Source organism: Cornus florida, unplaced genomic scaffold (genome assembly GCF_030987335.1).
Source record: "Cornus florida cultivar Cherokee Brave unplaced genomic scaffold, ASM3098733v1 CherokeeBrave_3.0.0_Hap2_Chr01, whole genome shotgun sequence".
Classification (NCBI taxonomy): Eukaryota; Viridiplantae; Streptophyta; class Magnoliopsida; order Cornales; family Cornaceae; genus Cornus; species Cornus florida.
Genome location: NW_026775571.1, coordinates 45,640,841 through 45,667,598, shown reverse-complemented (window position 1 = coordinate 45,667,598; position 26,758 = coordinate 45,640,841). Strand labels below are relative to the sequence as shown.

The 26,758-nt window shown below is 35.8% G+C and overlaps 1 protein-coding gene across 2 annotated transcripts; it reads left to right on the top strand.

The window, feature by feature from the left end:
• The first annotated feature begins 577 nt into the window (after window positions 1-577).
• On the top strand, window positions 578-25,262 carry LOC132295710 (mitogen-activated protein kinase kinase kinase NPK1). Of its 2 annotated transcripts, none has more exons than XM_059794010.1 (18): window positions 578-1,070; window positions 1,192-1,233; window positions 1,446-1,511; window positions 1,611-1,721; window positions 1,884-1,964; window positions 2,048-2,125; window positions 2,269-2,351; window positions 13,893-13,974; window positions 14,107-14,207; window positions 14,370-14,409; window positions 14,539-14,598; window positions 14,700-14,749; window positions 14,844-15,072; window positions 15,163-15,399; window positions 15,545-15,882; window positions 15,988-16,055; window positions 24,615-24,716; window positions 24,820-25,262. In XM_059794010.1, coding segments are annotated over exons 1-18 (2,079 nt in total). In that variant the 5' UTR covers window positions 578-761; the 3' UTR covers window positions 24,822-25,262. The 2 variants fall into 2 exon arrangements, with proteins under 2 accessions (XP_059649993.1, XP_059649988.1); XM_059794005.1 differs by having other exon boundaries at window positions 24,812-25,262.
• Window positions 25,263-26,758: the final 1,496 nt, after the last annotated feature.

Sequence of the window (26,758 nt, the reverse complement as noted above, 5' to 3'; positions counted from 1 at the left end):
CAACAAATAATATAGAATTTAAACAAAAAAAAATAGATCAAGCAAATTTCATAAATTTGTTTCAACCTAACTTGCATTTTGAAGTAAATATGACATTTTGTTTCAAACCTTTTTTAGCAAATACAGATAAAATTAGCTTAAAGAAATCCTAAGGGTTTGTTTGGTTAGATGAAAATCAATACTAGAAAGTGAAAATGAAATAAAGTAAAGTGAAGGATAAGAAAATTTAATTTCTAGAATTTATTTGGTTAGCATGAAATGTTTTCAACAAATTTGTGAGAAAAACTCAATTCATGGTTTGGATAGCAAAAATATTAGTATGATTTACCTAAATTGTCTATTTTTTTTTATATATTAAATATGACAATAAGTCTATATACATTTATATTTAATAATTTTGTTTTTATTAAGAATGTTTTTTTTTTCTTTTTAAAAATGGGTGATTTTGTTCATTTTCATTATGTGTTAGACCAATTTATTTTGATCCAGCTCATTAGAAAACACATACACTACACTAGGAGGTGTACATGCAAAAAGCCAAAAATGTAGTGGGCACAATTTTAAATGCATATTTCCATTTCCTGATTTATTTATTTTTGAAAAACGATCCCAACCCTTTTCCCTCCTGCAACTCTCTCTCTCCCCCTCTCTCTTCACTGTCACACGACATGGAACTCACGGAACCCTAGTTTTTTTCTGGCAGACCAAATCTTTCTCACAATCACATCCAAGCCCCAACAAGAACAGCATTCACATCGCAAATGCAAGACTTCATCGGCTCAGTTCGTCGGTCGCTTGTTTTCAAACCGACCGGCGGTGACGATGGTGGCGGCTTCGGAGGCTTCGTCGAGAAGATCGGTTCCAGCATCCGTAGATCAAGAGTTGGACTTTTCTCAAGGCCACCGCTCCCGGCGCTGCCGTCGACTGTGAAAGCCGATGCCGTTAAAATTAAGAAAGATGATGCGCCTCCGATCCGATGGAGAAAAGGTGAATTGATCGGTTGTGGCGCTTTTGGGAGGGTTTATATGGGAATGAATCTTGATTCAGGAGAACTCCTCGCAGTCAAGCAGGTTAATTTTTCATTTTTGTGTTTGTTTTTTTGAATTGATACAGGTGTTGATTTATGTTTTTTTTTTTTTTTTGGGTTTTTTGTACATTTGATTTTGATATTGCTGATGCTTATTTGTGCAGGTTTCAATTGCAGCAAACAGTGCTTCGAAGGAGAAAACACAGGTAAAACATTGAGATTCAGTTAGTGTGTGTAAATTTAGCATATTTAGTTCAATTCGCGGAAACCATGCTATATTGTGGTAATAGTTTGATCGATTTTAACATTTTCTTACAGTTTATAGTTTTGTAATTTTAGGTCCCAACTTACAAGGTAGTTGTTTTGGTTGATTTGTAGAAATAATTGATTGCGATCGCTTGTTTTTTTGCTTTGATAGGCTCACATTAAAGAGCTCGAGGAAGAAGTGAAGCTTTTAAAGAATCTCTCACATCCAAACATAGTTGTGAGTTCGATAATTTGTTATAGGTGGAAGCAGTGACTTTTTTTTTTATTTTATTTTATTTTTTTAAGGCTTTTTTAAAGTTTTTGTTTTGGTTTTCAGAGATATTTGGGAACAGCTAGAGAGGAGGAATCGTTGAATATATTATTGGAATTTGTTCCTGGTGGATCCATCTCTTCACTTCTTGGAAAATTTGGATCGTTCCCGGAGTCTGTAAGTGATTTCCACATGTTAGGATTGTTCATTTGAAAATCTGAAGTTTCTTCATTGATCTTAACATTTATTAGATCTACATGAAGTAGCCCGTTAGAAGGATGCGAAGCATGTGAAACAGCCACTATTAACATTTTTGTCTTCTTCCTGATCGATGAGCAGGTTATTAGAATGTACACAAAACAGTTGTTGTTGGGACTGGAGTACCTTCATAAATATGGAATTATGCACAGGGACATCAAGGTGCCTTCACGCAGATAATTCTTATAATATAGAAAGCTCAATCTCTCTCTCTCTGTCTCTCATGTAATGGGCACTTCATGCAGGGGGCAAACATTCTTGTTGATAACAAGGGGTGCATTAAACTTGCAGACTTTGGTGCATCCAAGAAAGTTGTCGAACTCGTACGAATATTGACTACTCTGTGTGCTTTCAATTAACGATTTGCTTTGCTATTTTCTTCTTTCATTTAATGTTTTATTTTCTTTTCCAAAATCAAATCCTGTAAAAGTTTTGGATCATATTTGAAGTTTGTATGTTGGTACAGGCTACTATGACTGGTGCCAAGTCAATGAAGGGTACTCCATATTGGATGGCTCCTGAAGTTATTCTCCAGACTGGGCACAGCTTGTGAGTACAATTAATACAACATTTTCTTAAAGCGCTCCAACTTCTGTCTCAATGTGGTGCTTATAATTTTATTTAATTTTTTTAGTCAGATACTTTCTCTGAGAACTCTTTTAAAAGGATTGAAATGGTTCTGCTTTCATAACTCTATTAGGTTACAGGGGGCTATCATTTAAGAAATTTTATGAAGCTTTAGGATACTACAAAAGTATAAATCATGTAAATATCTACAAGTAATCAAGCTTTATTTCACTACACACTATGACCTGAGGATAGGTAGAAAAATCCTTTTTTTGCCATCTAACTTTGCTCTGGTTCACGTCTTTCCTTAAATCATAGTCCCTGCTCTTATGTCCTGTAGCATATATTTCATGTAAAATTGAGATGACCATAAAACCTTCACAAGGGTTTCTAACACTAGCAGCATATTTGCATTGTGTGAATAGGTTTTGCATCTTCTAGAAAAGACTGAACCCATTCATATGTGGTTGATTGGAGTCACTATTGTTTTAACTGATGTCAAACTCAAAATAAACCCTTAAAAAGGGCTCATAAGTACTTGGAGTTATTATTTACTGATGCTGGTTACACAAAGAGTCTTGAACCTATCTTGCTTCTTTTTGTGGAAATTAACTTTTGTGGTTCATTTGCTAATGTCAAACTCAAAATAAACTGTTAAAAGGGCTTACAAGTCACAAGTACTTGGAATAATTTATCTTAACAACTGACTGCGAACAAAGAAATATATAGTTACATTTAAGAATTCGACATGTAATTTTCATACGTAAAAGTTTAAACATTTAGTGGATGTTGTTCAAAGTATTGCAAGGCGGTTTTTGTTATGACCTTGAAAAATATTGATATTGTGTTGTGAATGTGTATGATATCATCTACTGTTGCTAAGGAATGAATAGACAGATAGAAGAAAATGAGTAAGTTGCAAAATTGTCTCATCTTGGCTCCTAAATTGATGTTCTTTCTGGTAGAATATATATGAATAGGCAAAAGGATTTGCTACTTGAGTAGACTCTTTATGAATAAAAATGGATATCAACAACAACAAAAAAGAAGAAGAAGCAGAGTCAAGTTTGTAGATTGTTTTATCTTTTGATTATAGTTGGAACAAACACTTCTACGAGGGTGTTGTGTCCGTGTTGGACACTGACACTTCATGGACACTTCTGGACATGGCCCACACTGCGCCAATTTCAACTCCTGTCGTTTTGAAGAAAAACCACGTCCATATTCGTCCACTTAAAACTTTTAGAAACCCTCTCTTCTTTCCCTTAAACCCTGCGCGCGCGCACACACACACACACACACATACATATATATATATACAAACAGACACATGCACAAGTTTACTCCTAATCCCTAAAAGAAACAAGTTTGATTTCGCCTTTGAGGCGTTTGAGCTCGTTTGAGTTGAAGATTTCGCAGGGCTATGGTCTGGTTTATGAGAAGAAGAAGATGACCCAAGTGAAATTTGGCACATGATAACCTCTTGTGTTCTTTCATGGTAACCTAACGGAAATGGGGTAAGTTGATGAATTTTGGAAAATGTTAAGGGGTTTAATGAGATTTAATTATTATATATGATACAAATTTATAGTATAGGGAGGCTTTTGTGATTTTACCATAATCTTATGGAAATTATCTCCCTTTCACAATCATTGCTAGATGTAATATCAAATAAATTAGAATTAGTGTGATGCAACAAACTATCAAAGAAAGCATAATCATCAGAATTAGTAAAATCAACTTTGTCTAATTTTTTAATATCCATGGTTCTCTCCAAAGTACTAGACTTATCCATAGATTGGATTTTGATTCGAATCCGATCCGATAACTCATATATGAATTGAAGATTAAATCCAATGACCCATTAACAATCTGAACCCGATAATTTGTTAATTAAACAAACTATGGATTATGGCCAGTCCGATCTGACATAATATGTTATATAATATTATAAACATATAACTACACCCTTGATAGATCGGATTATTGGGTCAGATATCCGATTAATTACAAATCGGATATGGATTCATTTATGAATTATCCATCAGATGAATAGCTTGATCTGGTCCAAATCTGATCTGTTTGTTTACAGGTACAATGTTGAGTAACGTGCTCTGATACCAAACGAGAAATTTGAAGATTTTTATTCAAAGGCTTTTGACATGTTAGAGTAAGAATGGTGATTTAGACCTAGAGGGGCGGGGGTGTTTGAATAGGCCTTGTGGATGTTAATTTGCAACCAACTTTTTTGATGAACCAAGAGGGGGAGGGGGTGAATTGGTTCATATAACTTATTCTAACACATAATCAATTTTCTGCATACTTTAAAAGCGGTTAACTCAGTATGTATGAAGTGCTTTGAACCACAAGATCAATCACAGAGATAGAAGATATTACAAGGAAAACCCCTCTCAATCAGGGATCAAAAACATTGGTTCTTGGCCTCAGCCAATGCAAATCCACTAGTTGTATGCAAGTAGTTACACACTCAGCTGTCTCACACTCTGCACGCACCCTAGTACAAGTTGAAACACTAGTTTTCACAGCCTCTACACACACACTAGCTCTACTTGGTGCACACAGCACACCCCCTGTCCACAACACCCTTGCTTGGACCCTCAAAGCTCTCAATAGCTTCTACAACAATTACAAGATGTGTCAATACACCAAACACATCTTATACTAGCTGTTACAACAAGATAAGAGTTAATACACAGCTATAAAGGTGGATTATAGCAACAAATGCTGTCACAGTTTTTGCAGGCTTGAGATCTGTATAATCAAATCAGAATGTAACTTCAAAACAGATCCAACATTCACCTCCACTGTCTTCAATAGATAAAATACACTTGCTTGTAAGATGATCACTCAATGAACAACAAGGTATAACAAAATCAGTGCTTACAAGAACTGGTTTTTACAGAAAACTTGAACAAGCTTGATCTCAAGGATGAAAACAAGTACAGACCATGTCACAGTCCAACCAATGATACACACAGCCCCCAAATGTCAATATACACTTGCTCAATTGTTAAACACAGTGAATATAGCAAGATGTAACAAAGTCAGTACACAAGAGGCTTAAAATCTCAACAACCTAGTTTACAAGGTTTGAGGTGTCATTCTTCAATGCAGCCCTGATTAGAACTCAACCACAGTTTTTACAGCCTTGATTCAATAAAGAGAACTTGCTTTGATGATAATCATAATGAGTGTAGCAAGTTTTATCAATGTCAATACACAACAAGGTCTGTTTCTGCAATTCCAATGGTATCAAGGGTAAAATTGGAATTTCGTATCAACTATCACTAGAACTTGATTCACATGGCCTTATATCTTCAATGTACTCATGCTTATATGTTAATCACAGTGATAACAAGAAGATGTAATATTAACAATACACAAATATGCCTTATCTCAGCTGAAAACCCTAGTTATGAAGGTTCACAAGACCAACCACTGCAATGGTCACTTTTCTGGCCAAGTCCCCACTTGAACAACCTCAAATCAGATATATAAACATGCTCAGATGATAGAAATGTAGCTCGCAGCATGATATCATATATATAAGCACATATTAGAGGGCTTAAACCAGAAAACAACAACTAATCATAGGTCTGAGATATAAAAAACAACTACAGCAGTAATATGTATATAAACTTAGTTTCTGCAGTTGTAAACAAGCAAATCAAACTTGCCTCAACCTCTGCACACCAAAGAAAAGGCCTCAAGCTTGAATAAACTCTTTGAACCAGCCTTCTGCACCAGTAAATAGCAACATGCAGCCTTTCTTAATCTTCAATACATTTGTGTGCTCTCAATATAGAATCTGAGATGAAATGAAGCTCAAGATTGAATCTAAACTCTCAGTGATCCTTGTTAATCTTTTTGCTTTCGAGATGCACAATGCACACACTTAGGAGGCTCACAAATCACATATTAGGCTCTCTTGGCTGCAGCTGCTATAACATGATATATATATATAGTAGTACACATAGTTGAGGTCTTGCCCCTAATGAGGAAATACATGGCACTGTTAGCCAATCATTTTGCAAGGATATTTTATGACATTCTCTGTTTGAAAGGGCCACAAAGCCCCTGCCACCTTTGCAATTTTGTCCTCTAGTGAGCAAGCTAATTGACAGCTTGTATGTGTATATATATCAACTATATATATCAAGCTTAATCACTAAGCAATGCATAACTGACTTCATCATCTCACACTAGGACCACAGGACACGTGTCACATGGATGCTTAACATTTGCAAAAACCAAAATGCCCTTGAGGTGGACACTTGCCAATATGTCTTGAATTCTATTACAAAAGCTGTGTATATATACAAACATTGGTGATGGGCACTTTTTTGGAGTTTTATTCTACTGGCGCTTTTGAGAAGTCGCTAAATGCCTCATTTATTGCCCTTATCCCTAAGAAGGGAGGTGCTTTTGACATTAAAGACTTTAGACCTATCAGCTTAGTGGGTTGTATCTACAAGCTCATGGCTAAGGTTCTTGCTCTTAGGATGAGGAAAGTGATGGATGGGATTATATCGGATTTCCTGAATGCTTTTGTCGAAGGACGCCAAATTCTTGATTCAGTTCTTATTGCAGGCAAATGTGTGGACTCTAGATTGAGAAGTGGTGTTCCCGGAGTCTTATGCAAACTTGACATAGAGAAAGCATATGATCATGTGAATTGGAATTTCCTGGTTTATTTGCTATAGAGATGGGGTTTGGAAGTAAATGGACGAAATGGATTGAGACATGTCTCTTATTTGTCAAGTTCTCTGTTCTTGTGAACGGGTCTTCAGCTGGTTTCTTTGGGTGTACTCGGGGATTATGACAAGGAGATCCCTTGTCGTCTTTCCTTCTTCTTATTGTTATGGAGGGCTTAAGCAGACTTATGTGAAGGGCAGAGGATCTTGATCTTATTAAGGGCTTTATGGTGGGAAGAGATCCTGCCCATCAGATGGAGGTCTCTCATTTACTTTTTGCAGACGACACGCTGGTTTTCTGTGATGCTGATGTGTCTCAACTTAGGTATTTGAAGTGCATCTTGGCTTGTTTTCAGGCTGTTTCTGGTCTGAAGGTCAATGTGGCTAAAAGCGTGCTTGTTCTGGTTGGAGATGTTTAGGATATCTCTTCTTTAGCTACAGGCCTTGGGGTGTAGGGTGAGCTCTTTTCCTATTTAGTATTTGGGTTTGTCTTTAGGGGTTTCCTCCAGAACTGTGGGAAGTTGGGACCCTGTGATTGATAGATATGCGAAGAGATTGGCAGGATGGAAAAAGTAATATTTGTCTTGGGGGGGGGGGGGGGGTATTATGCTCATAAAGAGCACTCTATCGAGCCTTCCTATATATTCCTTATCTATGTTCCAAATTCCATGCTCGGTTGCTTATAAGATTGAAAAAATTTAAAGGGATTTCCTTTGGGGCGGAAGGGGAGAAGAGTTTAAGTATCATCTTGTAAATTGGGAACAAGTTTGCAAGCCTTTAAAATTTGGTGGTCTTGGTATCAGAAGACTGGTTCCCTTTAATCAAGCTCTTTTGGATAAATCGTTGTGGAGGTACAGGAAGGAAAGACGTTGCCCTTGGCAAAGGCTTGTATCATGTCGGCATGGGGAAGAGAGTGGAGGTTGGTCTACTCGTCCGGTTTCTCTCGTGGGAGGAGTAGGGGCGTGGAAATCCATTCGGAAGGGATGGGATGCTTTCTCTTCTCCCATTAGATTCAGAGTTCGTGATGGTAGATGTGTTCGCTTTTGGGAGGATCTTTGGTGTGGTAACCGGCCTTATCTAGTTCGTTTCCCAGTTTATACAGTATTGCACTTGATAGATATGCCTACGTAGCCGACTCTTATCAGTTTGATAGTAGTGGGGTTACGTGGGACGTGCACTTTCGATGTTCTTTTCAAGATTGGGAGTTGGACGAGGTATGTGTTTTTCTGGACTTGCTGTATCGACAGGAGGCAGTTGGCAGAGGAAGTGATGATCTGACATGGATTCCCTCTTCCTATGGTCGCTTTGAAGTTCGATCCTTCATACCTTATTCTTATGTCTTTCTAATTTTGATATCGTTGATTTTCCGTGGAAGACCATCTGGCGCTTTATGGCTCCAACTAGGGTGGCATTCTTTGTATGGACCGCTGTATGGGGTAAGATCCTGACGATTGATAATCTAAGGAAAAGAGGCAACTGTTTCGTTAACTGGTGTTGCCTATGCAAACAAGATGGTGAGTCAGTTGATCATATTCTCATGCATTGTCCTGTAGTGACAGACTGCTGGAATCTTATTTTTGGCCTGTTTGGTATGCGTTGGGTTATGCCTCGTTAATCCTAAGGATTTGATTCATGTTCGGAGAGGATGCCGCGTGAGAAGTGATATTCGCGATTACTGAAGAGTTGTACCACTTGTGTTTGGTGGTGCTTATGGAAGGAAAGAGTCGTCTACGGCGATTCTGAAAATTCACATCAGTCGCCCTCTTTTCAGTTACGTGAAGATGAATTCATGTTCCTCTTTAGATGATTTTATCATTTTTTTGGATTCTTTGGGGCCTTAAAACCCTGGTTCCACTTTTGTATAAGGGATGCGTTCCCCTCTTGAATGCCTTTTTTTAATTCAATTATTACTTATCAAAAAAAAAAAATTCATCTCTTAAACTTTTCCATACTTAATTTTCAATTTTATCAAACAGCACCCAAGTCTACAATTGCATTATCTACCTAATCGAATTCACGAAGTACGGAAAAGTACCTCTTTGTTCTCCCCCCAACAACCACCACCACAAGAAATATGACCCAAAAAACCCAATTACTCCAACCTTTGTTATTTATTTCATGTTTATTGAATTTTTATTTCATGTTATTGACTTTGATGCCTACATGTTTGGTGCTTGTATGCTTAGTCCTAGACTTAGAAATGGAGTGGGAATAATCATTGGTAAGAATCGACGTAGGAATGGAGTGGGGATAATCTTTGATAAGAATTTAAAAGATGTGATAACCGTTATTAGAAAAGATCAGTTAATACTAGTATAATTTGTATTAGGAGGAAATATAGTTAATATAGTTAGTGCTTATGCACTCCAAGTAGGACTAGATGAAAATATTAAAACACAATTTTGGAAACATATGGGCAAATTGATTCTCAGGATACCGGAAGAAGAAAAAGTGTATATAGGAGGGGACTTTAATGGCCATGAAGGTAAAGGGTGTTGAGGATATGAGATGGTATATGATGGACATGGATTTGGAGATAGAAATGATGTCGGGGAGGCTTAGATTTTGCGGTAGCATATAATCTTATAATTAGGAATACCTACTTTAAAAAGAGACTTAATAAACTTTAAAAGCGGATCAAATATGAGTCAAACCGATTACCTTTTAACTAGAAAATTAACAAGCAAAGATTGTAAGGTTATTCCTGGAGAGAGTTTAACATCACAACATAGGATTTTTGTCTTAGATTTACATATAAAAGGACAAACTGAAAGGAGAAAGAGAATAATAAACCCAAGGACTGGGTGGTGGAATTTAAGAGGGGAGAAAGTAGAATTATTTAATAACAGAATGTTAAAAGAAGCAACATTTTTTTTTTTTTTTGATAAGTAGGATGTTAAAAGAGGCAACATGGAACATAGAAGATGAAACAAACTTAATGTAGATTAAGGTGACTACATATATTAAAAGAGTAGCAAAAGAAATCCTAGGGGAATAAGAAAGAAAAAGACTATTATTTAAAGAAACTTGATGGTGGAATGAACAAGTCCAAAAAGTCATAAAAACAAAATGGGAATGCTATAAAGTTTGGCAAAAAACTAAAAATAGTGAAACCTTCAAAAATATAAAAAAAATAAACAAAGAAATTAAGAAAGTAGTGAGTGAAGCAAAACATAGAGCATATGACAATATTTATTCTAAACTAGGCATCAAAGATGGTGAGAAGAATATATATAGACTTGCTAAACTAAAGGAGAGGAAAACTAGAGATTTTAGCCATGTTAAATGCATTAATAGTGAAGATCAACGGGTTTTAGTAAAAGATGATGAAGTTAAAGAGAGACGGTAAAGTTATTTTGAGAAACTTGTAAATGAAAACCATATAGGAAGTTTAGGCTTAGAAAAATACAATGACCTTAGAGATAACATAATTTTCCGTAGGGTCAAGGAGTAGGAGGTTAGAAATGCCTTAATGAAGATGAAATTGGGAAGGGCTTCAGGACCTGATGGCATTCTTATTGAGGTTTGGAAGTGTCTAGGAGAAGGTGGCTTGTCTTGGTTAACAAAATTGATTGGTCTGTGTATAAGAAGGTTGGAGCCCTTTAATAAGGCTCTGTTGGGGAACTGGTTAGGGAGGTTTGGTGTGGAGAGAGATAGACTGTGGAGGAGATTGATTGTAAGAGAGAGGTGGATGGTGCTCTCATGAGGTGAAAGTGCCAGGTGGAGTTGGGGTTTGGAAATTCATTCAGAAGGGGTGGGATGAATTTTCTAAACACATCAGATTCCAAGTTAGGGATAGTAGGGGTGGCAGATTTTGGGAGGACATTTGGTGTGGGGATCGTTCTCTTGCATCCTCTTTCCCCAGGTTCTTCTAGATTGCTACGGATAGGCATGCTTTGGTTTGTGACGGCTATCGGCTTGCTAGCGGGAGATTGACTTGGGACGTGCTTTTTTCGAGGTGCTTTCAAGATTGGGAGTTGGAGGAGGCCATTGGGCTCTTGGAGCTTTTGTACCGTCAGGAGGTGGTGGGTGTTGGTGTTGACCATCGGGCGTGGGTTCCCTTTTCCCAGGGTCGATTTGATGTCCGGTCTCTTCATAGACGCTTCATAGATGCTCTAGGGGTTCCTTTCCTGTGGAAAGCGGTTTGGCGTTCGAAGTCCCCCCTCAAGGTGGTGTTTTTTGTGTGGACAACTGTGTTGGGGAGCATTTTGACTTTGAGTAATATGAAGAGGAGATAGGTTGTTGTGAGGAGACGGTGAATCATCTTCTCCTGCATTGCCTTGTGGCTCGGGATAGCAGGGGCTTATTATTGGGGTTGTTTGGGGTTCATTGGATCATGCCAAGGTCCCCTAGAGCTTTGGTGGAGGCTTAGAGAGGGTGTATGGTGGGGCCCAAGCCCGTGATTATTGCAGGGTTGCGCCCTTATGCCTTTGGTGGTTCTTATGGTTAGAGAGAAATAGGAGATCTTTTGAAGGAAAGGAGGCTCCTATTGGGACTTTTAAGTTCTCTATTATTAGCACCCTTTTTTGTTGGGTTCTAGGGAGAAACTGTAATCTATGGAGGAAATTGTTGATATTTTGGGCTCTTTGAGTGTTTAGAGGTCCTGTTTGGCCTTGTGTGTCATTTGAGGGATGCGTTCCCCTTTTGAACGCTTTTATTCAGTCTTATAAAAAAAAGGGTACTGGATTTGTCGAAAACCAGTGACCTAGGAGTTGTGTCGCAATACTGGGATGATACAACCAGTATTGTGAAATACAAATTATTCATCTCCCGTGTTATTAGTGTAGCAAGCTTTCTGTAGTATCATGAATTGGTGTAATAATTGTGGGCTATGGCCCTGGGTTAACTTGGACAAGTTAACTCAAGATTGGCATATTTTTTGAACCTTGTTGAGTGGAGAGTGACATTGTGGATTCCTTCTTGCTTGTTGAGTAAAGGCGATAAGTTTCTTTGAAGGAACAGAAGGTAGGAGGGATGAAACTTTTGTCCTTAAGAAATGGAAGCTGCTTTTTCTCTCCTTTTATTTTATTGAATAGGAAGGCAATGATAAAGGAAGGAAAGGAGTATTATTACTTTCACAACCTTAAATATTAGCACAATGATCTATCTGAAGAGTAAAAACCTAAAATATAAGGTTTTCCTTACCCTCCTTTCTACACACTTATGAGTGGCCATAAAACGGTTGGCATAGGAGAAAGTTTCCATCTCCTCCTTTCCTTTCCTTTCCCATTTCTTTGTTAACAAATGATGGGAATTCTCTCTATCCCATCTCTTCTTCCCCCCTTTACTTCCTCTCACTCTTCCCTCCATTACATGGAGCATCTAAGTTAGTTTGAATTTTGCAGAAAAGTTGAGTTTTTTTCTGCATGTATGCTTCATTTTGTTTTGAAATGCATTATTTTCTGCATGTATGCTTCATTTTGGTTTAGGGATCACATCCTTCGCTGTTGAAGCAATCATATATAACATGTATTTACTTAGTGATCAGAATAAATTTTACTGATTCTTATCATTCACATAATTAGTTATGATTTTTTTTTAATGTTTAATTTGATAAATATATCAAGTCATCCACCCTCTTCTTCAGTGTACACTTATATCTCTGCAATATACCTAGTATCCACACTCTTATGCAGTGTATGCTTGTACTCGAACAGATTCAGCAATGCCCAAGCTTAGGGTTGGCTATATTAATTCTGTTTTTGATTTGGATGTGTTTAAAAGTCATAATTTCAATTAATTTATATGCTATCGTATCTTTTCTTAGAGGTATAGCCACATAGGATCTCGTGTGGTCATTTAATCCCCATCAATTTACTTGTCCAAAAAAAAAAAATCCCCATCAATTTTTTTTTAAAACATGATGGTCTATTTGGTGATGTAAAAAAGTGAAATGTGTTCTATATTTAATATTAAAAGGTTCTAAAATGCTTTAGAAAAACTCAACTAAGCTTGAATTCATTCATCTTGAAGCATTTTCAATTTTCAAGCCTTGCGTGTGAATTCATTTTCAATTTTTTTTTTTTCAAGCATTGCTACATGTGTTGAAGGAAGTGTCTTTGTTTGACTAATATAAAGAGGAAGTCAAGAAACCCTAGACTATCAATGGATTCAATTTATGTAAGTTTACTATTGTTGGACCCAAAAAAAACATGCTTTTACAGGTTTTAAGTGCTTTTTCTTTTTTCTTTCCAGTATCGGATTAATTTTGTGGTTTAGTTTTTTACTTTTTCTGTTTTATTTATGATAACTTATTTGTAGTATTTCTGTTGTAATGCGTTGAGATTTATTTATTAGATTCTATTGTTTAATAACACTATATATTTTTTTTAATGAAATTAATGATTGGTTGACCATTTGCGTTAGATTAATTCTCTAAGGATATTTATTGTTTTATAATACTATTATGCTTTTATAGAATATCATTTATTTGTTGTTGAATCACTCATAGATTTTTTTTTTCTTTTTTTTTTTTTTTTTTTTTTTTTTTTTTTTTTTTTTTTTGTTTTGTTTTGTTTTTCTGTCTCTATTTTGTTACATGGATTTTTGTCTCTCGCCCTAACATCACCCTCAATGCCTGAGCATATCTGTTTTTCCTCAGCATATGCATGGCTGCATGCGCTATGTTCATTCAAACACACACATAGCACTATATGTGTACTCCTTGCCCCTCCAGTTTGGACCATGTTCCTCTTCCTCTTTAGTGAAGTATATGTTGCACTCTTTTCACCTAATACTTATATATACACTGTATTCTTGCACTCTTTGAGCTCATTCATGCTAATCCATTGTGATATAAAATTTTCAGCTCTGCTGATGTATGGAGTGTTGGATGTACGGTTATTGAGATGGCTACTGGAAAACCTCCTTGGAGCCAGCAGTATCAGGAGGTATACACCTAAAAACACCTTTTTTATGTTTCCTTTCTACTAAACTATCAACTTCTGCTCTTGACTATCATTGTGGAACTGTTTGCTGTTATTCCCTTTGTTTGTGAACTAAGAAATTAGTTTTATCTTCAGGTTGCTGCACTTTTCCATATTGGAACAACTAAATCTCATCCACCGATACCTGAGCATCTCTCTTTTGAGGCAAAAGATTTTCTGTTAAAATGTTTACAGAAGTACATTCTTGATCCTATTATCCTCATTTCTTTCTTTCTTCTTCTATTAGTTTTTATTTTTGCCCTTGAGTTAGCCAATAAGGGCTTTTTTGTCCATGGTTGTAATCTTCAGATCTTAGCTAGTTTTTTTCTTTCTCTAATCTGAACAAAATGCGGTGGCAGGGAACCGAACTTGAGGCCTGTTGCGTCAGATCTGCTGAAGGTATTTCTGTACAGCAGGCTGTTTTCTCTGTCAATGTTTTGTCATTGTGAAGTTCTTCTTAGTGCTAAAATTCTTGGCAATATAAACACTAAAATATCCAAACTGATTTTAATTTTACTTTTTTTTCAGCATCCATTTGTTACTGGGGAGTATCAGGAAACACATCCTGTATTTCGCACTTCAGTTGTGGTCAGTATAATTGCATGAACAATTCTTAGTTTGGAAATGTAGCTGTACCTTTTTTTTTTTTGATATTCTTTTGCCAATCTTATCAATCCTACAATCATCAGGACATTTCAGGAAATCAGATGGCAACACCTGCAACGGACATTAAGAACTCGTAAGTGTTTCCATATAATGGCTATGAATGTTCTCAAGAGACTTATTCTCAGCTGTTTCAGATCATGACTTTTGAAGATGTATTGATATTGCAGCATGAACCCTGATACCAGGATAACGGGTACAAAATTGAAGGAATTTCATAATATGGGCAGTCTGAGGTGCTCAACTACATACCCCGAGAAGTTCTCAGCAAGAGGACCACTTTGGGGATCAAGCAATTATGATGATGATGACATGTGTCAGATAGATGATAAAGATGATCTTTTGGGTGTTGGATCTGTAAAGTTCAATTCTGCTTTAGTTTCTGATGATCTAAATAAGGTAATAAATTGCGTTTATGTGCTTCCATAAATATGAAGTTTGTGTTCATAGAACCATTAATAACTGATAGAGTTTACTTGCTTACAACAGAGTTTTAACCCTATGTTGGAGCCAAATGATGATTGGCCGTGCAAGTCTGATGAAAGTCCAGAGTTGGAGAGAAGTAGAACAAACTTATTTTCTGGTCAAACAATTAATAAGGCTACTGACAGCACTGAAGCATCTGGTAATGGGGATAATGACTTCACATTTCCGAGTGGCCCGGTTGCAGCTGAGGATGATGATGAAGTCACCGAGTCAAAAATTAGGGCCTTTCTTGATGAAAAGGTATCACTATCTTTCCACATGCTTTCTTAACATGAACAAATTATGAGATTATGGTGATCTTGTATTTAAATCTACATTATGCCATACTTAAGATGTCTATAGCATAGAAATTATATGTTTTCACTTACTCCATAAACTACTTCAGGCTTTAGATTTGAAGAAGCTGCAAACACCTCTATATGAAGAGTTCTACAACTCACTGAATGCATCAGGTCCTTCAAGTGCTGATGGGAACGAAAACAAAGAAAATTTTACGAATAATTTGCACTTACCTCCTAAAAGCAGGTCACCCAAACGACTGCCTAGCAGAAGACTTTCTGCAGCTGTTGATTTTGTCTATTCTACTAGCCCTGGGTCCCATTCTAAACGTGTATCAAATGTTGGCGGTGTAAATGATCAAATTCCTCAGGAAGTCCAGTCACCTCAGCGTAGTGAATGGAAAGAGATTCTTCTTGATGGACAGCAGGAGCCAGTTAGTCCAAGGTTTGTGAACTAATGTCTGATGCTTGCCTTAATTTATGTCCCTTTAAAGGATCGCATTTGTTTTCCCTTTTTTGCAACTTGTGAGTCAATTTGTTCTGCTGACAGTGCAAGCTTCTCTGAGAGACAAAGAAGATGGAAAGAAGAGCTTGATGAAGAGCTTGAAAGGAAACGAGGCAAGTGTTTTTATTTTTTAAACCTGCTAATCAGTAAAAAATTAATTATAAATGTGATTGTTTGTGCTTCTGTGAGGCTTGCTATGGTATATTCTTGCTCCAGCTTGTTAGGTTCTTGGTCCTCGAAGTGTAAATCATTTAAGAACTCAATCCTTAAATTCTTTCAGTTTATTTTCTAAAGTAGAAAAATATGTTCCCTCATTTTAAAGAACTAATGCAACAATATGAATATAATAAAATACTTTTATGTACAATTATACAATAAACTCAAAATGATATAGGTGCATGTGTAACCATTTTTATTGGATACATATTCCATACCCATGTCTGAGTGTTGCGTGTCTGACATGGGTACATTGTGCATTTTGGAAGAGTTTCTGTAACATAGGTCGCACCTTTCTGGATTCTGCTTAACACGATTTTCGAATATCCATTGAAATAGCATCATTGAGTGATTTATGATGCAATATCTACTTCCGTTCTAAAAATGGAACAATATCATGGATTTATAAGCAAATATTATGATATGTCGCTGGATGCATTGCATACACCATACACACATAAGACACATATTTTGGATCAACTTATTTATTAAGAAAATATGGAATTATTACATTGTATCACATGATATAGCCCAATATATTCCCTACAGTGGCAGACCTTTTTTAATGTTTTTGTGCTTCCTTCAATAGCAGTCCAAAGACTTCTGCTGGGCTTTGCAATATGGTTGTAATGAGCTGATAGAAGAGAGAGATCTCCCTTTGAACACAAACCTTTTGTCTTACATGTACATGTATTATTAATAAATAAAATAAAGAAAACATAAAGTTTTCTGTATGTACCACAAATGATTGCAAATTTGCTCATCGAAACCAAATATTTTTATTTTTCTCAAGTACATTGAAAGCAAATTCACTAACATGTATATTCAAGAATGCGTGCATATAATCAACCGTAAGGTTGGTTATACAACATTATTCTAGTAGTTTAGTTTGGGCATCTAATTTTGAATTTATTTTATATACGTGTTCATATTTAACCCTTATTTAATTGTATGGGTATCATAGGGGTTGTTTTATTAATAGTTAGCTGTGAACACTTCTTTGTGTCTTACACACCAGATTATTTTTCAAATATATTTTTATCCATTTGCAATATTTGGACACAAAACGATTATATTTTGTATATGTGTGTCCATATTTGACTCTTATTTAATTGTATGGGTATCATAGGGGTTGTTTTGTATGATACGTTGCTGGATGCATTGCATACACCATACAAATATGAGCCCAATATGGAATTATTGCATTGTATCACATGATATTAGCCCAATATATTCCCTACAGTTGCAGACCTTTTTTTTTATTTTTATTTTATGTTTTTGTACTTCATTCAATAGCAGTCTAAAGACTTCTCCTAGGCTATGCAACGTGGTTGTAATGAACTGATAGAGGAGAGCGCTCTCCCTTTGTACACAAATCTTTTGTCATACATGTACATGTATTATTAATGAATAAAATAAAGAAAACATAAAGATATCTGTATGTACAACAAATGATTGCCTATTTGCTCGTCGAAAACAAATATTTTTATTTTTCTCAAGTACATCGAAAGTAAATTCACTAACTTGCATATTCAAGAATGCATTCATATAATCTACCGTAAGGTTTGGTATATAACATTGTTGGAGTAGTTTAGTTTGTTCATTTTATTTTGAATTTATATTATATAAGTGTTCGTATTTGACCCTAATTTAATTGTATGGGTATCATAGGGGGTTGTTTTCTAAATAGTCAGCTGTGAACACTGTTTTGTACCTTGCACACCAGATTCTTTGTCAAATATATTTATTTGTTTGCAATATTTGGACACAAAATGATGCATCAGTATCTCTATGAACACTTCCCAAACTTTTATTCAAACTTCTATGACAACTGTCATTTTTTCCAAAATCTATACTGTATCATTATATTGTTGATTTGTTTTGTGTGTATATATATACATACAACAACAACCAACAACAATATTCTTCTTGTAGTATTATATATTTTCATGTATCTGGATATTTGTAATTGTGTTATATTCTTCTTATGGATATATTATTCCTAGAGCAGAACTCATACTGAAATTATCACTGTGATTGAATTGATCTATAAAGGTACGAACCTAGAGGAGTCTTTCACATTGAGTTGTCTTCCGGATCACCCTCAAAGCTCATACTATTTCAAGCTGTGAGATTTCTTGATTGATGTATTGCATTCCCCTAGATCCATTGCTGTGGATATGTAGTCTCAGATATGTCTCACTTAACAGGATTTCTCCCTGTCTAGTTGTTCTACCTCCTCTATGCCCCTTCCTTTCCTTTAGCCTATATTTGTACCAATCAGACTACTATTTAAACTTACAAACTGATTTTCTCTGCATGCTGCATATTGGCTTAGGTTATCCTGCTTTTAGAAACCAGAAATATCTACCAGTTCTGATTCTTATATACCACAGGATTGCACTTCTTCCTCTCTATCTATAACAGCTTTCTAGAAAGATGATGGGACTGTAAGGAATTGTTGCAATGTGCGGTAGAATATTGCTATAAGGAATATGGCTGTACACTCTGCTTGGCCAACATGCAGAATGTTCATCCTCCGCTTGAACTTGCTTGAGTTTAAGAGACATTGGCTCGAGCTAAGCTCATCACATGCTCGGGTGGCTTGCACGCCAAGCTGGCTCATTGTAAAAATATGACTAGCTTTTGTTTGGACAATCATCATGTTTCTGATTGTTGAAAGACAAAACACATTGCTATGATTGGTAGGAGGAACATGCTTCCATTGTTTGGTAGAGGGGAAAGAGATCGAGAGGGAAAGGATGGCAGGATGATTGGGGCATCCCTCTATGGTCACAAGTGTGCTTTTGTCCACGACTTGGCAGAAGGGAGAAGGGAAGGAAAGAATGAAATTTTCTATAATGGGAAAGATGCTACCACTCATTTATTAGATTTTACCATTTCATGTGTATTACTTTATGCAGTGAGGGATATGGTGGTAAGACAAATTTCTAAGCCTTTTTCATTTTACTCTACCAAACAATGGAAGATGTTTTCCTTTTCATTCCCTTCTGCTCAACTAGACAAAGTATGTTTGGTCGGAAAGAGGAAGGACTGGGAGGGAAGGAAGAGGGGGGAATGAGCAAGTTTCCACTATTTGGGGGAGAGGAGAGGAAGAGGGAAAGGATGGGAGGATGGATGAGGCATCCCTTCGGGCCCACCAGTGGACTCCTTCCCTTCCTTGGGGATGCCTCTTCCATCTATTTTTCCATCCCTCCTGCCAAATGGATCATAAAGGAGGGAAGGATTTCTTCGCTTCCACCCAATTGCCTCTTCCATCACTTCTCCTCCCATTCCATCCACTTCTCCACTGATCCCCGAAAACGGCACATAAAAAGTAACAACAAAGTGACTGACGCAGATAGTTGTCACTTCAGTTCATTGTAATAAAAATGTATAAAATAAAGAAAAAACGATTGCCGTGTAGTCGTGAACTGCATTTTGCAGATTTATGCCTTCCTTTTCTGTAGTACTATTAGGGCAATGATGCTTAGGGCAATGATGCTTAGACCTAAGGGAGGAAGAAAATAGAAATGGTTTCCTGCCACTTGATGCATTGAAGTGGGACCTACATGACTCCCACTTTAGTGCATCAAGTGGCTGGAAAGCATTTGGTTTCTATTTTCTGTCTATCTCTTCGATTGAGGAAAAATTTCCTTACTATTATGTTATTGTATTACAATGTTCAGCCTTTCGGGTTTCTAATCCAGAGCTGGTAAGAGGGACATGCATGTTAGAGAATGTACAAACGAACCATTATGTACTTTATGTTCACGAGCCCAATTGAGTGGAGCTTGGGCGTATTTGTGCTTGGTTCCATTAATAAATGTGCTTCATGCTGGCCTCAATTCATTAATTCAATAAAGGAGCCAATCTAGTTGTCAACTGAGTAAGAATCTGAGATCGAGGAGCTCATTAACATTCTTGCCCCATATTTGGTATGTATGGTGCTGGAGTCATATGAGAGTACACTATTTGTTTCACACCATTTGTTAGAATGGTCAATTCTGATTTTATTCTCTCTCTCTCTCTACGAAAGCTCTCTCTCTCTCTCTCTCTACGATGGTCAAATATCTCATCGGCTGGCCAAAGACTGATCAAATATGCTAAATCTTTGATACCAACCTATATCCGATCTGAGCCCTCGCCGACCGATCAAAGATTTCATCAGCAACGTAATAGCTCCATCATCTCGACTGTCGCTTGGGTGATCAAACACTTCTCACCACCGTGACATGTCATAAACCACCACAGACCACCATCTACACATATCACAACCACCATCAAGACTCTCACTAACCCCTCCCTCCCACAGGTGACCATCGCCATTCTCCCCTCTTAAACTGCCAAAAACCCTAAGCTAACCATTCCAACCTATATTTCTCTTCTGATGGACTTCCTCAGCAAGCCCTAAATTCTCCATCCTTCATTTTACATAGCTCAATTGAAACCAACTCAGATTTTTTGTAGTGGTTTTTTGGTATCATCAGTGAAGGTTGACTGAGAAGAGGGAATGAGAAAAATCACAAAGGTCACCGGTGATTTTGGGTCGGCAGTGACGCCACTGAAAAGTCACTTTTGTACCAAATAAGTCTTCCTACCCATCTTTGCACAACTGCACACACCACACACATACACCTCAACACTGATTTTCATTGGATACATCTTGCAATCCAATAGATATCTGAACTTTGGCATTGTATCGCTTGAACGCCAATATACAGATGACATACTAAAATTTGGGGATTTGTTTTTTTCATTGATCTGCACATGCAATTTATTTACCGCATCATATTGATTTATGTGCGTCTTGTCATCTCATTAAATCCTTACCTTTGTGCATTTTGTTCATCTTATTGCATATTGTTGTCTTATTCTATCACTCGTCCCCTGTGAATAACTCTATTGTGAATAATCATTCACCCTAACTTTTGATTAATTTATCCCCTATATCCTCTTCTCCTCCTTTTAATTGCGTGTGCTTGCCATCATGTTCATGTTTTTAGTGTTTTACCTAGGATAGCTTAATTGTTTTTATGATACATGCATTAATATAGTGATGGAAGGTTTAGATTTTGACATCTTGATGAAATACTAATCCGACGATATAAATCTAATTCTTTTGACTCTCCCATTGGTGGTATCCAAGGCCGGATGTGAAAAGGAGGTGGGTTAGTGTCAGGTAGACAATCGTGTAAAATTTATTGTCAAAATCATTTTGATGAATTGTCACTCAAATAAAAAAAATACAAAAAACTAATTCAAAAAGAATTAGGATAGCAACATGGAACATAGGGACATTAACCGGTTGGTGTAATGAAATAGTGGATACTTTAAAACAAAGAAAAGTAAACATTTTTTGCTTACAAGAGACTAAATGGAAAGGTGGAAAAGCTAGGGAGATCGGGGAAGGATATAAACTTTTCTACTCGGGTGGGAAAGATAACCAACGAAATGGAGTGGGCATAGTAGTAGTTCATTACATGAGCGATAAAGTAGTAGAGGTGAGAAGACAAGGAGATAGATTAATAACTATTAAAATTGTCTTAGACGAACATATCTTGAATATGTAAGTGTGTACACTCCTCAAGGAGCATTAGATGACACTACAAAGAAACTCTTTTGGGATTTGTTATATGAATTTATACAATCTATACCTAATGATGAAGTCATATTTCTAGGCGGTGATTTTAATGGACATGTAGGTGTGGATAGGATAGGGTATACACGAATCCATAGGGGATATGGTTTTGGAGAGCGTAATGTGATATAAATTATGATAAACAATTTTAGACTTTGCAAAAGCATATAACTTAGTGATACGTAACACTTTCTTTTAAAAAAGAGGAGACCATCTAATAACATTTAAAAGTAGAATAAGTAAAACACAAATTGATTATTGCTTGTATAAATGGGCCTCATGTACTTATCAAAAATAAATAAATGGACCTCATGTAAAAGATTGTAAAGTAATATTTGGGGAGAGCCTCAAAAATCAACACCGCATACTAATTCTAGACATATAAATTAAAGGGTTCAAGTATAAAAAAGTGAAAGGGACATAAAAACATTAAGTGGAAAGAATTAAAAGGCAGTAAAGCGACCACATTTAAAGAACTAGTCTTAAGGGAAAGGCAATGGGATTAGAATGATGATGTAAATAACTTGTGGCTCAAAATGACAAATTATATTAAGAAGAAGGCGAACGAGTGGGCGGAAACTAAAAGGGTAAAGTTTTTTTTAACTTTATTAAGAAGGAGACATGGTGGTGGAGTGAAAAGTGCAACAAAAGAGAAAAAAAGATTTAAAACATGGCGAAAAAAGTAAATTACAAGACTTGGACACATTTACCAAACTCAAATGTGAAACAAAGAAGATAGCAAGTAAAGCTAAACAAAGCTTTGCTAAATGAACTAGGGGAAAAAAACAAAGCTTACTGAATGTCTTGTATGAAAAACTAGGTCACAGAAAAATATTTATAAATTAGCAAAAATTGAGATAACTAAAGACCTAAACCAAATTAGATGTATTAAGGACATAGATAACACAATTTTAGTTAAAGAAATTGATATACTCCCTCTGTCCCAAAAAAGATGTCTCTTTTGGGGAAACGGTTCCCCAAAAGTGACATCTTTTTTGGGACAGAGGGAGTATTAACTAGATGGAAGAATTATTTTCAAAATCTATTAATTGAGGAATACCCTAGAGAAGAAGTAGAAGGAAATGAACATATCATAGGAATGACAAATAAAATCAGCAACAAGGAGGTAGATGACACACTTAAGAAGATGGGAGTAATAAAGCGGTAGGCTTGAATAATATACCCATAGAACATTAGTAAACTTAGAATTGAATGGCTAACAAAGTTATTTAACAACATCCTAAAGCAAGGCATGGTGCCAAATGAGTGGAGAAAAAGTAAAATAGTACCAATTTACAAAAACAAAGGGGATATACAAAATTGTGGCAACTATTTAGAGGAATTAAATTAATGAGTCATACAATAAAATATGGGAAAGGGTAATAGAACATAGATTAATGAAAGAATCCACGGTGTCCGATAATCAATTTGGATTTATGCCCGGGAGATCAACAATGGAAGCTTTATACTTACTAAGACAATTAGTTAAAGAATGTAGGAGTAAACAACAAGACCTACATATGATTTTTATAGGTTTAGAAAACAGCATATGATAGGGTCCCAAAAGATAAAATTTGGTGGGCCTTACAAAGAAAACAAATTCCCTTACAACTCATAAAAACTCTCAAGATATGTACATGAATGCAAAAACTAAAGTGCGTACCATGTGTGGTGAAACTATTGCGTTTTCCATAAACGTAGGATTGCACCAAGGATTGGTGCTAAGCCCATATCTATTCACAATAATCTTAGATTAAATAATAAAATATTCCAAAACGAGATTCCATGGTGCATGATGTTTGTCGATGATATCATACTTCTGAATATCTCTAAAGAGAACCTAGCAATAAAATTAGAAACGGGAGAAATGCTTTAGTGAGGATTAGTAGAACTAAAACCAGTAAATGGAGTGCAAATTTAATAAAGATATTGATATTGATAATATAATGATAGCACTTCAAACCAAAGGATTACTCAAAACAACCACTTTTGGCATCTAGGGTCGATAATTAGGAAGGATGGAGAGATAGAAAGTGATGTAACTAGTAGAATTGGAGCGGGTTGGATAAAATGGAGGCAAGCTAGTGGGATTTTATGTAATAAAAGAATAACACGGACTAAAAGGAAAATTCTATAGGACCGTTATTAGACTGACTATGTTGTATTGAGCGGAGAGGAAAATGTTAAGATGGATGAGTAGAGTGACTAGAAGAGATAGGGTCACCAATGGAAGTGAGAAAAAAAAAAAAAAAAATAGGTGTAGCATCCATTGTTGAGAAAATTCGATAGAGTAGACTTAGATGGGTCGGTCATATACATTGGAGACCTGTGAGGTGCCGGTCAAACGAAAAAGAATAGTTGTAATAAATGGTAATAGATGGATAGGGTAGCCAAAAAATAACATGGGATGAAGTAATTAAAAATTATTTTTAAAAAAGATTAATATAGTAGGTGAATTGACGTATAATAGAAAAGCTTGGATAGAATTTAGTTGGCCGACGCCATTCATACGAGATTAATGCAAGGATAGAATGGCCAATTCTGGGGTGTGCATTGTTCTCTATAAGACACTATTATTTTTCATCACTATATGAGTTGGATATTGGAAGCAGTTTTAGACAGTTTCTATCACTTGGCATGAAAATTCAGTGTGTGGAAGCAGTAACCAATTTTCACATGCATCTGTTTCTACTTGCTAAAGTGTGTAGATTTTCGTGATTTGTACGTTGGCCTCCATTACCAATGGTGAAGATTACTCAACTACGAGTATGTTTAATCTTTTTTGGACCATGACATTCGAACTTGCATATTGCAGAGATGATGCGGCAGGCAGGTGTAGTAAAGACGTCATCTCCAAAGGACCGAATTGTGAATCGGCAGAGAGATAAATTACGATTTTTTGCATCTCCAGGCAAATGTATGTATGTTTTTGCTTGTCCGAATCATGCCAGTTGATTTTTTCCCTATTCCAGCACTTATCGGAACATGATAAACTAAAACTGCACTTTGTAGGAGGGAAGGATGTCTTCACCAAGGGATCCGACTATAAATTGGCAAAGCAAGTGATTATAAATTATAACTTGAAGACATATCGATGGATGTCAGTGCATCGCAGGAGTGATCATGCTTCCTCATATAGTTTTTATGTACGTATTTTTATTTTTGGTGGAAATGCCATTCAATAATATCGAGAGTGGCTACCTGGTCATATCTGCATCGATTGCAGGTAGTGTGACCACCCAACCCATTGTATCAAGTCCGTGTGGTTCACCCAGGAAATATCATACAAAGTGTATCTCTATATGACTTGTCAAATTTTATTTATTTATTTTTTTCCTTTTTTAAAGTTAAGCTTTTGTAATATGCATGTAATTGCTGAATATGGAAAAGAAAAGTATGAGTTTGGGTTCAACATATGACAATCCATGACAATCAAATGTGCTGGTTGTAAGCAATTTTTGAATCTCTGTTTGGTATTATCGACAAATTGGATAGGACATTTGATTTTGGATTTGCAATTTTCAGCTTTTAGAAGGGCGATTGGGAAACAAAAAAAAAAAAAAAAAACACAAAAATTGTCCCAATTTTTGGCTCATGTTATTGGGATAGATATATTCTCTGGGTTATTAGACTTCAAATTTGGACATCATGATATCAACTTATTCTAAGATGGACCTGAAGTTGAAATAAATGGATTGCCTTTTCTACTTTTAAATTTTCCTAATGGTGGATTTGGTAGAATAAAAGTGAAAGGAGAAAATAATTAACGTTTTTGTTTTTATTTTTATTTTTTACTTTTATTTGACAATACTTTGGGTCATTCCTTAGGAGGATGATGTTCATCCATATAATTGATGTGGCTTATGGTAATTAGAATACCTGTTTAAAAATAAATAAAAAATTAAAGATGGGCATTACCCATTTCTTAAAGGTTAAACCGTTTTTTTTCTTTCCATTTATTTGTTCATTCAGCTTTCTTTCTAAATCAAGATTGTTTACACATATATTCTAGTCAGTTATTAAGTGGCCTTATTTTTTTGCAAATCTAGAAATACAACATGGATTGAGTCCAAAGTATCCCCTAAATTAAAAACATGGATCGAGTCCAAAGTATCCCCTAAATTAAAAACCATCTCTCCTTCTTGATTGATATAGAGTTGATCAAAACTTTTATTATTGAAGCAAAACAATGGGATTTTCTTACTGATTTTCATTGAATAATCATCTATTGTATATCAAAAGTAAATAATTTGCAAAAAAAAAAAAAAAGAAGAAAAGAAAAATGATAGCTATAAAATAATATTATGGTTAAAAAAAAGAGACTATACAATAATATTAGAGCTAAAAGATGATTTGTTTCACCGTGGAGAGAGAGGTAGATGAGAAGGAAAGAATAAAAAAATAAATAAAGAAAAAAAGGGTTTAATCAGTACAAAATGGGTTAATGCCCATCTTTGAACTTTTTTATTTTTCTAGACAAATATCCTAATTACATTGGACCACAGGAGGATGAACTCTATCTATCCTTCTAAGGGAGGACCCAGAAAAGAAAAAATGAATTGCAAAAACCACTCTACTATTTTTTTTTTTTTTTACCATTTGCTTCTTTTCCCCAAATTTTATTTTATAAGTATTATTATTCTTAATTGTATTTATTTTTGCCTCCTTTCGTATTCGACCCTTTTAACATAACAAAATATATTCCTATAATCTTATGAATTTCTTTGTGTTTAGTACCACCCGACAAATTAAGGAGACGAGGGACTCAAACACAACACAGACACACTCATCAACTAAACTACGGTTTTCTATTATGTTAACCTACATTTTTAAATATTTAACTGAGCTAAAAGTTTTGTCGGTAATGTGTTGAATTGAAGTCAAAGAAAAAAATGAAATTGGTTGGCAATGGAAGAAAAATGGAGTAGTTTAGGTCTCTGGATTTTATGAGTGGCCGCC